Genomic DNA, 12,196 nt, shown 5'->3' on the forward strand with positions numbered 1-12,196 from the left:
GTGCCATCGGCGCTGCCCCTCAGCGCTTTCTCCTGGGAGGACAGCACCGAAAAGGAGGGCGGGGGGGCTCCCGAGAGGTTGCCCGTCCACCTCCCCCCCCGTTCCCGGGGGTGCTTTCCGTGAGGGCGGGGAGAATCTCTAGGCCGGGCCCTCAGGCGGCTGCTGTGCCCCTAGGCCGCGCAGGCCCAGGCCGCTGGAAAGGGGGAGGTCGACGCCTGGGCTGCAGTGGCCACCTCTGGTGAGCTCACGGCTTGCCCTGTATTTTGGAGAGGCAGCTGATGGGTAGCCTGGCTTTACCCATTGATTGCTGAGTGGCTGCCTGCGCTGCCAAGCGGCCCGCTTTGTGCGTCTGGCAGAGAGATCCTGAGCATACGGTGCTGTTCCTACCCGGGCCAGGCCGCCAGCAGCGCGGCACGTAATAGCTACCTCAGTGCTTGGCTTCTGGCCGTTTAAAAACCTAGAAAGTCTTGCCTGGTTTTGCCCTCCTGCACATGGAGTACATCAGGTTGTGCACTGGCTCAGATCTCCTCCTCGGCAGGCAAATGGTTAAATCCTTGGTAATTATGTGCTTGTTTGTCAGGGGTGAAAAGGGAGGGAGCGGGATGCCTCTGTCACTGTTCAAGCAACAGGTGGCTGTTTTCTTCTCAGGACTGATGAGAGCTGAGGTTTGTAGCCAAGGGGGGTGTTTTGCTCTCCTTACGAGGGGCTCTGGCTGCTGGGGTCACGCTTGGACCCTTCCCAACCCTTCCCCACTTCCAGCCCTGGCATCCCAGCGCAGGCAGCCAGCGAGAGGCCTGGCAGGGACGCAGACGCTGTGTAAACCCCATCAGCAGAGCTGGTAACAGCCACAGTTAGCACTCAGCACCAGACCACGCTGCCTGTTGAGCCAAGACAATCAGTGACTCAATCCTTTCACTACTGAAGCAGAGTGTTTGTGGCCTTTTTTATAGTCGTCTTGAGTTTGCGAGCAAGAAACGTGCAACACTGTGAACAATATCCAGTAAATAATGAGGTCTTCCCTGCTGGACTTTAGGCCAAGTAATATATGCATCTGGGCCAGATGACTTAAATTTTCCAGCTATAAATTGTAGCCATTCACCAGCTGTGTGCAGTAAAATACAAATGAAGGGCTCTCCCTTGAGATCTGGTGCTTAAACCTGTGGAAACAACTGCTTTTGTCAAAAAATACAGCCCTAAAAAACAGATAACGCAACATAAGGATCCACTGGGAGTGAAAAAGAGATAGGCGACAGGTGAGAGTTGCTTAGACAATTTTATTTTTATCCCCATTCGCCAGTAATGGGGTTCTGTAGCTCTGATCCTTGTGTAAAAGGATTTCTCTCACGCATTTCCCACCCCACGCAGGAAGGAATCATGTTTGTTCCGTAAGAATAAAATCTGTCCACAAAAGCTGTAAACAAAAATCTGGAGTCTTTTGTTATTGTCTCTTCCAAACACACGCACAATATTTGTATCAAAGAATTTCTAGGTGACCTTTGGTGTCTAGTCCCTGACTCAATCTCACACTTTTTTTTTTTTTTTAACTGCTTTTTCTTTCTTTTTTAAGCAAAAATCCCTTGATGTGAATGTTTGTTTTTTGGTGACAGAATCATCGCGTTCCCTTACGTCCAGCCCCTACGGAGCCCGTGGCTTAGAAAGTCTGTGGAACTGTTTCAATCCCCCGCAGGGACGTTAAACCTTTGCGGGGTCGAGTTCTTGGTCTGGGGTCCCCCTGCTTTGATTCCTTCAAGCAGCGCAGAACCTCTGGCAGCATCTCGTCCCTCCGTGTGTGTGTGTGCCTCGGAGAACACCCCAGGGTGGGGGGAGCCTGGATGTCGGGGCGGGGGGTGGGTTTTTCTCCCCCCTTTGTGTCCCTCTCTCTGCCCTCAGCCCGTAGCGGGAGCAGGAGCCCAAAGCCACGCCGCAATCTGTCCAACACCCACCGTCTGGCTTTAATAGTCTGGCTCAAACACCCACTATCTCCTTACCCCACTTCGCTTCCTGAGCGGGGAAGTGAGCTTTATCATTAAGACTTTTTCAGGTAATGCTCTCGTGTGGCTCGCAAATAAATCAAGGACAGCAGTAAGACGAGAAAGGAAGATAAATCTCCTGATGGATTGCAGGCAGAACGGATTCTTTTGGCTCTTTGCTTTTTAACGCTTGAGTTGGGTAATGGCACGTAGCGAGTTTTGTATCTTTTATTTTTTCTAGCAATGATGTCCCATGCACGTGACATCCAGCAGCTGGGAGGGTCCCCTGCAAGTGACCCGGCGCGGTCCTTCTCAGGGCTATCGGTCACTAGTAAATCCAGGCTATTTCACAGAATCTGTCATTTTCCTTCTGAGATACTCTGAAGGATTTTGATGAGATTCTCCAGGCCAAAAATATAGCCGTGGTCTGGCCCGTCATACGTGGTGTGATTGCACTTGGAGCCTTTGAAGGTGGTGTGGGCAAAGTCTATCATGCGGACGTCGACTCTGGGGCTCTGTGACGTGGTGCAGTTCGTTTTTGGGAAGTGAAGGTGGTTATCCAAGGGTGCCGAGTTCTCCTTGGGCTCCTGTCCATCGTAAATGATGAGAAGAGAGCTGGAGTAGAACCTGTAGGAGCTTTGCTTCCTAATGACAGAGAGCAGCGCTTTCAGGCGCAGGATGATGGGCTCCAGGAGATCCGTCCGGAGGTGGTTCCCGTTGCACAGGAACTGCCGCAGGGTTTGCCTGAATCCCTCCGGGGAGAGTTTCCTGCCGTAATACTTATCTTTGCAGAGAAAATGGCCAGTGTCCGCTTGGTAAACCTTGAGGAAGGAGAGCAACAATCCAGATTGAGTTGGATGAGTTTGCCCCAAGCTCTAGATTTCGCCCTGATCTAAAAAGTTCATAACTGAGCTAAGGAATGGGCCAGAGATCCTCTGCCTCTGGGGATACCTAGTGATGCTGGCAAGGTGCTGCTGGCTCCTCGCTGAACCACACTCCCCTCCTTTCTGGAGATTTAAACTATTCAATTTAAACCACTCACGCAGATTCTGGTTGTACTGCTATAAATCACCCCCTTGTGAAACCCAAATAGCTGTAAGTCATCGCCGCGTCACCCGTGATTTACAGCATTTCCCCTCTGGGGACGGTGAGGGTTTGCAGCCATGGGGGAAGAGCCCAGCTTTGTGCCTTCTCGTGACACGTAACGCACGGGGAGCAGTAATCCTGCTTTCTTAACCACAGAGAGACAAGACACCGACAGAAATTTGTATGTGAGGCTCGGGTAGCACTGCCTGAGAAATGAGGGAGTGGATTTAGAATTAGCTCACACGCCAGTTGTAATTTAAGGGATAATCTGCTCAACAGAAGGATGTCAGAGACCGGGAAGGGACACAGGTTTTGACACCGAGTGTTTACGCTGCTCTGTGTGTGCTTTATAATCGTCATTGTCATAATTATCCTTCAGGCACAGCAGAACGACATTTTGAAACCTGCTCGGGAAGCGTGAGTGAAACAAATGTGTGGTTTCTGGGAGGAAGGGCAGCGATTTTGAGCGAGAGGAACCACAATATTTAGCACAAAATACACCCCTCGCTCTTGTGGGTGACAGGCTAAGACAGCTCTGCCCGGGCACGAGCCGGGTAAGGGATCCTTTTGGGGTTTTCTGGTTTTGTGCAGCAGCCCAGACCTGAGCGTGAGGGGGGATCTGTGTTCATGTAAAGGCAGATTCTCAGCTGGGGTAGACTGGTTCCAGCTGCTCCTACTGGTGGCACTGGTGCAGGGTGGTGCTTAGGCAGCCACTGCTTGTGAAAGCAGCCAATTCCCCCCAAAGCCAAAGAGGGGATTTGGGGAAGGGTCACCCCATAAGTGCCAAATTCCATGCTCTTCCCTAAGCACCCTCTCCTGTTTGAGGACAGGACACGCAGCCGAGTGGCCAGTTCTTACGGCCTGTATTTGGTGGGAAACAAGAATAAAACCTCTTGAATTTGCACCAAAAGAGTCCCTTTAGATTTCCAGCTCTGTTTCAAGTCGGGCAAACACTGAAAGGACCGAAACTCCCTCTTACCTGCATCCCACAGATGCGAACGCCCAGGGACGCAGAGGTGCTTTGTTCACACTTCTTGATGTGCCGGGCTTTCTTCTCCTCCGAGGCATCGTCGCCGTGCTGCCGGGTCCCCATCTTTAGGTCCAGGATGCAGGGATACTTGTATTTTGATACCACGTTTTCAAGCAGTAGAAACTCTGAGCATGAATTAAGGGAAACCCAGTACTTTCAAATTCTAATTGCAAGAGGTCTTAAATCAGAGCAACTGCTGACGCTCTCCATAATAGCTCACAACTGTAATGAGACTTTCTGAGCCAATTTTGCCAACATGTCATTGCTATAGGCCCCTTGCTGCCAATTCCAGTTAATTTACTGTAGTACAGTCCTACCAATTAAAGCACCAACAGCTCCATTCTGGAGTGACACCATAGCCCTGGGCTGTGGACCCGACACCTTGCCTCAGTGCTGGACTCACCCCGGGGGGGTGGGCGAAGCTGTTAAGCCGTATTACTCACATGACTGATGGGTAATGAAGTGTAATAGGAAAATAAAAGGCGAGGCAGCTGCTAATTCCTCTATAGTTGTGTTTTTAAATGTATGCCGAGGGGATCCTTGACTTATGCTGAATACCCTTTAAGGGAAGTGTTTTTTGGTTTTGGTTTGGGGTTTTTTCTTAGAATACAATAGAACAGAACAGAATATTTCAGTTGGAAGGGACCTGCAATGATCATCTAGGCCAACTGAACAGTGGGAAAAGATAACAGAGCAACTGTATTCAGTATATTCTGTGTTTTCTCCAGGACTGCGACCCTGCAATAAAACATACATCGATGACGAGCTGTTATTTGTAGCCAAGACTAGGCTGGAAGGGAGAGAGGAAAAAGGATACGATGAAGTTTGTTCTCATTATGTTTGGAGGACATGCGGTTCAGGTGCTGCCTGTGACAGTGCAGTCCCCAGGGGTTGTAGCTGTTTCTTTCTGGCTGGTTTCTGTTTGCATCTTCCAAAAGTGAATCTGTGCCGTACTGAAGGTCTGTCCTCAATAGCATCTTCCCTGGGCAGCTAGACAAAACACACAAAAGAACACGTTTGGTTTATAAGCTCCAGAAGAGAATATTCCTTCCCCCCCTTCTCTCTTTTGCAGAGCCTCAAACTTGATAAGGTGAATTTTCAGGGACTCTCAAAGGAAACATATTCATCATGTCCAACCTGTGGAGATCCTTTGTTACCTCCGTAAAAGTCATTTTCAGAAAGCCAGCCATTGCCGCGTGCCAATATTTTCTTTCATTATAATTTCAAAGTGTGCTTGGCTCCTATGAAAAGCCCCATTCATAGAGCCAATGGCCAGGAATCTCTATTTATCCACCTAACGGGCACAACACAGGCAAATTGTCCCACAACAGCAACGATTCCCAATACAGAGGGGCTGGCTTTGAGGAGGGGAGGGAGGCAGCAAAGAGGAGATTTGTTCTCCTTGGAGGTCATGGTGTGCTTGCAGGCACCTCAATGCCTTTCAGGGACAGCTCTCCCCTGGGACAAGGACAGGATCGAGCCACCCTCAAGGCTGCCACCTCTGGCTGGTCACCAGCAGAAGGGTGTTCATTACGTGTTGTTCTTGGTGGCTCTTCTCCTGGGGCCTCTCTGCCCTTTGGAGCACATGGTGCTCAAAGGAAACAGGTTTAAAGCAAGGATTGAGGCACATATTTGAGCAAGAGCATCTCAGCAATACCCAAATCTGCCCCACTCCATCATCAAGAGATGAACCACGAAGCCACCAAGATGGGCTTTGCTTTTCTTCACCGTGGCTGGGCATTGCTTTTGCTCACTTTGCCTTAAACCAGGAGTAGTGCCACCAAAGCCATCCTGGTTCGACCCTACCCAGAGCGGCAGGAGAGGGCCAAGAGGAGGTCTGCAGGCAGCAGAGGACCCTCACCTGTCTTTGAAGGTCTTGGTGAGCTGTGTGTGACTCCACTTGACGAGTGTGTGCTCGCTGCTGGTGCCGGTGCTGGCAGCCCACTTGCATTTGTGCCATATGGTCACCGAGGAGTCCCCGATGGCGTTATCCAGCCGGCCACAGCTCTCCGCCTGCAGGCTGGGGCTGGCGATCAGGGTCAAGTTGCCAAGGCTGTCCTTTTTGAGGTGCACAGAAACGATGCCTGGACAAAAAAAATGGGGAAAAAACAAACCAGAATGAGATTAAGCCATGGGTTACCACACAGGCTTGGCCACCATCTGCACCAACCCAAGATGGTCCAGCCTTCCTGAGGGGCTGGTGTTCAGCAGGACAGTTGCCTCCTCAGGTTTTTTGGCCTCTCACACTGATCCCCCTCTGATTTGAGGTCAAAAAAACACCATTAGTCTGAGAATCTGGAGAACAGCCACAGGCTTTTCTAATGTTCCCTCCTCTGAAGGCTCGGCTTGAAACCTGCCTCCTCTGAACATCATGTTCCTTTGTCCTCCATCCCTCCAGGCCCCGCTATGCCACAAGTGACCCAGAAAAGACCCCAGCGTTGGACCTGGAGCTCCTGGCTTATTTATGACAAGGGATTTAGGTCTCACTTTTTAAGACAGGGCAAGGTTGAAAATGCTTTTCATTGGCAGGAAGCAAAGGGAGGGTTGGGGACCAGGAATTTTCCAAATACAACCAGCATGCCAACTCCTTCCTTTAATTGGAGAGGCCCCAGCAGTAAGGGCAGAGGCATGTGCGTGGGCTGGCAGCACTGCCCGCGTACGTGATGCCCCAACATTGTCATGGTCATGTCCTTCTCCAGGTGCCAAGGACCAGCCCCCAAACGGCTGATGAGGAGAACCCGACCCTTACACGTCCAATGTTCACGCACGAGGGGGAACATGAGCGCGAGGGGGGATTATTACTTTCCACCCTAAGTGCTTAAAACACCATTGTGTATTTCAGCATTGCAATTTTCCCTGACTCCAGCCGGAATTGCAGGGCTCAGATGCCATTCAGCCCGTCACAGATTTAGCCCGGTCTCAGCCCATCCCTGGCCCGGGGACGGCTGCCTCCCCGGCTCAAATGACAGAGCAGGAATGGCCATGGCTCGCATACCAGATGGCTCTGACCTTTCTGGGAAAGGCTGATAACCGCGGTCCCGCTCCTGCAGCCCTCTGTCAGGGCTGTCTGAGCCTCTCAAAGCAGCAGAGGCATTTTTAGAGCATCCCCGCTTTGGGTCCCAGGAGGGATGCTGACCCTGCTGCTTTCAAGTCTAACCACAGTAAGGCTGATCCAAAAGAGGCCGGTGGAGGCTGTTGGACCAGCAAAACTCATCACTGGAAAGAGCCCCCGATAGCAACGCATGGAGCTGGGTTTTATCCACCTGCCCCCGGGGTATCCTCGCTTGGTCTGTTGGGCACTGCAGGGAGGTGCATTTCGGCACCTTAACAAACAAGGGAGCTCTGTTCTCCCAGGCAAATTTGCCAAAGCAAATAAATATGCAAACTCCCTTCCCTCCGTTTAAAGTGAGATTAGAGTGAGCAAACACCGGCAGAAGGATTTTGCCCTCTCCGTGTGTGCACAGAATCCTGTCTGATGGGTTTTACTGACAGAGGGAGGTTCTCACCACCTGAGCTGCAGGACCCCCGTGTGTCTGTGGCCACTGGCCACCTCTGCGAGACTCGGGGTGCCCACCCCTCCCTGGGTCCTGCACCCCATAGCCCTCCAGCTCCAGCACTTCCCTCCTGCCCCCTTGTACAGCTCTCCTGCTCAGGTACCACAACCACTTCTGTTCCCTTTTGCTATAAAATCAGCATTAATCCAAAGAGCCTGCTGTGGCACGCTTGGTTAAATTGGCTAATTTTGCTCTGAAATGGTGGGAAGAATACACACAGGCTGCTTTGCTCAGGGAGCTGGGGGTGGAAACGTTAAATAGTGGGTAAGTAATATTTTTACCTCTCTCAGTCCCTTGCTCACGGTGATGGGGAGCACAGGGAGCTCTGTCTTCCCCGGGCTCCAACGTTACCCGCCTTTCACTGAGTCCCATTTGTAAAAAAATCCCATTTTACAGATAACTGAGAGCAAGTGAAAGTCCTCTCAGCTCGGATGCCTGCTTTGAATTTTCACGGGAGGTAGGAGCGTATCTTTTGCCTAAATCAAAGCCTTTTTATTTTTAAAAAGTCACTGGGAGGCGAACAGAGTCCTCGATTCCAAATGTAGCTCTCTGCCTCGGTTACGGCGCCGTAGCAGCCTGTAACCTTAAAAACTGCCCCAATTCCATATCTGCAAGTCAATGGAGCTGTGCTGATTTGCATAGTGCTGACAATCTGGCCCTAAAAACGTTATATATAGCATGAAACTAAGAGTTTTAAGTATCTTAAATTAATATGAAAATTAAGGGGGAGATTTTCAAAGGCGAGAACGAGCCCTGGGAAAAAAAACACCCAGCGTATCTTTTGCCTAAATCAAAGCCTTTTTATTTTTAAAAAGTCACTGGGAGGCGAACAGAGTCCTCGATTCCAAATGTAGCTCTCTGCCTCGGTTACGGCGCCGTAGCAGCCTGTAACCTTAAAAACTGCCCCAATTCCATATCTGCAAGTCAATGGAGCTGTGCTGATTTGCATAGTGCTGACAATCTGGCCCTAAAAACGTTATATATAGCATGAAACTAAGAGTTTTAAGTATCTTAAATTAATATGAAAATTAAGGGGGAGATTTTCAAAGGCGAGAACGAGCCATTAAATTGGGAGCTGTTAAATTCTCACTCCTTCCAGCTGAAAACTCTGCCTTCAAAACCCTGCGTCTCAGCCTGAGACACACTTTTGTTTCCTAGTGTGTGTCCACCCGGGGTTTGCACGTGTCCTGCAAGTGACCTACGTGTGCAAGCCCACCGTGTAACAGATGGCCACCCACCTCCTCTTTTATTGCAGCCAGAAACCAGCTATCTGGGAGCAAAGGTGTGTTTAGGTGCTTCTCTTTGCTGGCCTTCTAGTGTCCCCCAAACCTCTACCCCCCATCCTGGCCAGCCCCAGCAGCTATTTATGGGTGCTGTCACCAGGGTAGTGGCATCCCAGTGATGCTCAGGAGCGTCTTGCTCTGTAGCTCTGCCCTCATGGGTTTATTTTTAAATTTACAAGCGCATTTATTTACTGCCCCGTGCAAGAGGAACTTGAGCAGAACCGGGGCTTGAAAACAAGTCCAGCATCCCCTTTGCAAGATCAGCTCGGGGCAGGCAGAGGATTGCAAGGGGATGGGGGGGGAAAGCTGGTCCCAAGGTCACCAACCCGCCTGAAGGGGTTAAGCGAGCAATGGACATTTTTTTAAGCAGCCAGTTCCATGTTGGAGCTGAATGATGACATTTGATCACCCATTGCACATAATGTCATCATTACATAATGGTCCCCAAGCTGTCCCATGTCCCCCCCCTCCCTCCCCACAGCCTAAGAATAGAGATGAGGAACATGGACACGTGTGAGGGGGTGATGAAGACCTCAGGATCATTCCCCCTGATGCTCATCACCCTCGTGGGAAAATGTTCCACCTCTTTAATTTGCCCGGCAGCCAGGGCTGGGACGGATATAATCAGAATGAAAAAATGCATGTGCCCAATGCCAAATTGGAGAAAAATTGCTATTTAATTACCCCTTGTCACAAAACTCACTGGGACTTGCAATAGAAGAGAAAAAAGAAGACAAAAAGGTATTAATAACCGGGCCACCCCTGAACTGATAAGCTGGGACTGCTTAACATCTTTATTAGAGAGACAGAGCAGGGCCCAGCTCTCCAGCACCAAACCCTGGCCCCTGCTAAAGAAAATTGCTTAGAGGAAGACTTTTTTCTTTCTTAAGCATCTTTTTAATATGGTCCCATAAATCTGCAAAGGCCCCTGACTTTCTGGGAAAGGCAGAGATTGGATTGGAAGCGCATCGAAACCGCGGCTGACACTTCGAGCTCTTTTCTGTAACGCTGAAGGACCAAAAGATATTTTAAGTTTTTACGTGACAGCTGAGCTTCTCGCCTCTCGCAAAAATCCAGGGTCAGGAGCTTTATGAGCAGCACAAGTCTGGCAGTAAAAGCAGAAATAGTGAGGGAATAAGAAAGAGAGGGAGGGAGGAAGGGAGGGAGGGATGGCTTTTAAAAATGCCAGGACCCCCACAGATACCAAGTGCTGATTTTCTGTAGCTCAGTTGAGGGTTTGGTGCTGGGGAGCTGGGCCCTGCTCTGTCTCTCTAATAAAGATGTTAAGCAGTCCCAGCTTATCAGTTCACAGCTGGGGTGTCATTAATACAGTGTGTTAATAACCTGGCATTACCGGTCCAAGGAATGCCCTGATCCAGCTGCCTTCATGAGGCCACCGCACTAACTTGATAGCTCTTCTCGATTATTCCCTTCTGTTTCTTTTGCCCCCAATGAGCACTCAACCCTTATTAGACATCAGAGAATCCCCCTCTCCCCAGCCAAAGAGACCCAGAGAACCCTCCCAGTCTCACAGACCTGCTCCCGTGGCTCACACTCACGCAGGAAGCATCCTTGCTTCTCAAAACCTGCCCAAGTGATGGGGCTCCACAGCTCGAAGCCAGCCCAAACCGGCCCCCACCAGCCCTTCTCCCAGTCTCAGAACTTAGACTGGTGACAACCCCAACCCTCAGCTCCTTCCCCAGTTTCACTCCTTACCTTTGTACTGGGGCGTGAACTGCCTCATGGCCAAGGGCAGCGACTCGTAGAAGCTCAGCTCCTGCGAGACCAGGGGCTTGCAGACCGTGTGCTCGTCGTACTTCATCATGCTCATGTGGCCGCCCACCTGATGGACGAAGGGCTCCAGGAGGACAGCAGTCCTGCTCTCACTGGGGTCCAGAGGGCTCTGCCCCACCATGGTGCTGGGCGAAAGGCGGGCGGGGGGGTCGCTCCCCTTTAGTAGCAGCGAAGGGAGATCAGGAGCAGGATTTGGGACATACTCCACTGGGTCGGTTAACGCCCGCGCGGGGATTTCACTGATGGTGTCTGCAAAACAGAGGGTATGGGGGAGAGTGAGAAAGGGGGACGAGCCACCGTGGAGCCACCATCTGCACCGACATCCCCCAGCCAGGGCTGAGCATCGAGGGTGCAGCCAGGTGGGATGAGGTCTTTAGGTGCCCAGGGGCTGGCAGGGAGCCCCAGCCTGAAATAGAGAGTCCAGAAACAACCCAATTTAGACCTGCTGGGGGCAAAAGAAACAGAAGGGAATAATCGAGAAGAGCTATCAAGTTAGTGCGGTGGCCTCATGAAGGCAGCTGGATCAGGGCATTCCTTGGACCGGTAATGCCAGGTTATTAATACACTGTATTAATGACACCCCTTGCTGTGAAACAGCCCCAGTTTTGCCTTACGAGACGGTGTTAATGATGGTCTTAGTCTTCCAAAGCTAGGACATTGCTTGCAAAGGAGGTTTATTAATAAAGTGTCTGCAAGCTCAGGTCCCCGGCAGCCCCTTGTCCCTTAGCGCTGCTGACGGGGTTAGCAACATTTTCTGCACCTTCTAAAAAAACCTCAGTTTGGGACATTCCCTGTCATTTAACACCAGAGCAGTAGCAGGAGCGTTTCCTCCACCGTGTTAACACGTGGCACGAGGATGTGTCAAACCAGCACCGAGATGGTTTGTACCCGAGCACTGGCTCCCCCCGAGCTCTCCAGCCCTGCCCTCTGCTACAGCCCAGGGCAGCATCCAGCAACATGGACCTGATGATCCCAAGGGTCTTTTCCAACCTGAACGGTTCTGTGATTCTATGATCTGTTCCTGCTTCTAGTCACAAAGAGAAATTCCCCTTTGATTTTAGCAAACATGGACCCCCTCTGGGCTGTACTGCCTTGGTTCCTCTTGCAAGCACCCAGCATCACCCACCCCTTCACTTTGTTCTTTGTAGGAAGCCCATGGGTGGCTCTTGCTCTGGTAGACATCAGGCAGGACAATCCCATAGCCACTGAGGAAGGCAAAAAGGCAGCTTTCCCCACTGAAACGCAGCATTTTCCTCGCCCTGCAACAAAGAGCCAAAGCTCTGCTGTTTGAATTTCCCCTTCCTGCTCCTCCTGCTGCAATTAAACCACTGAGAAAACAAGCCCTCGGTGCCCAGTTTGGTTTTTGCCCAGAGGAGTGGGTGGAAGGGGGAGAAGAAACACTCCCACCTCCAGAACACACCGAGCAGCTCCTTTACCTTCCCCCAAGGTGTTGGGGGCCTCCCCCCCCCCCCCTTTTTT

General features: G+C 51.1%; 1 protein-coding gene across 2 annotated transcripts in view; it reads right to left on the reverse strand.

Moving 5' to 3' along the window:
* Positions 1–1,254: 1,254 nt before the first annotated feature.
* IP6K3 (inositol hexakisphosphate kinase 3) overlaps positions 1,255–12,196 on the reverse strand; it is a 20,325-nt gene continuing 9,383 nt past the window's right edge. For both annotated transcript variants that reach the window (XM_014953716.1, XM_014953717.1), the window contains 5 exons: positions 10,640–10,966; positions 5,948–6,170; positions 4,904–5,076; positions 4,036–4,211; positions 1,255–2,791 (listed from right to left, as the gene is read on the reverse strand). In XM_014953716.1, the coding sequence (XP_014809202.1) occupies positions 2,330–2,791; positions 4,036–4,211; positions 4,904–5,076; positions 5,948–6,170; positions 10,640–10,966 (1,361 nt within the window). In that variant the 3' untranslated portion in view covers positions 1,255–2,329. The remainder of the gene's footprint in view (positions 2,792–4,035; positions 4,212–4,903; positions 5,077–5,947; positions 6,171–10,639; positions 10,967–12,196) is intronic.

Source organism: Calidris pugnax, unplaced genomic scaffold, assembly GCF_001431845.1.
Source record: "Calidris pugnax isolate Ruff unplaced genomic scaffold, ASM143184v1 scaffold245, whole genome shotgun sequence".
NCBI lineage: Eukaryota > Metazoa > Chordata > Aves > Charadriiformes > Scolopacidae > Calidris > Calidris pugnax.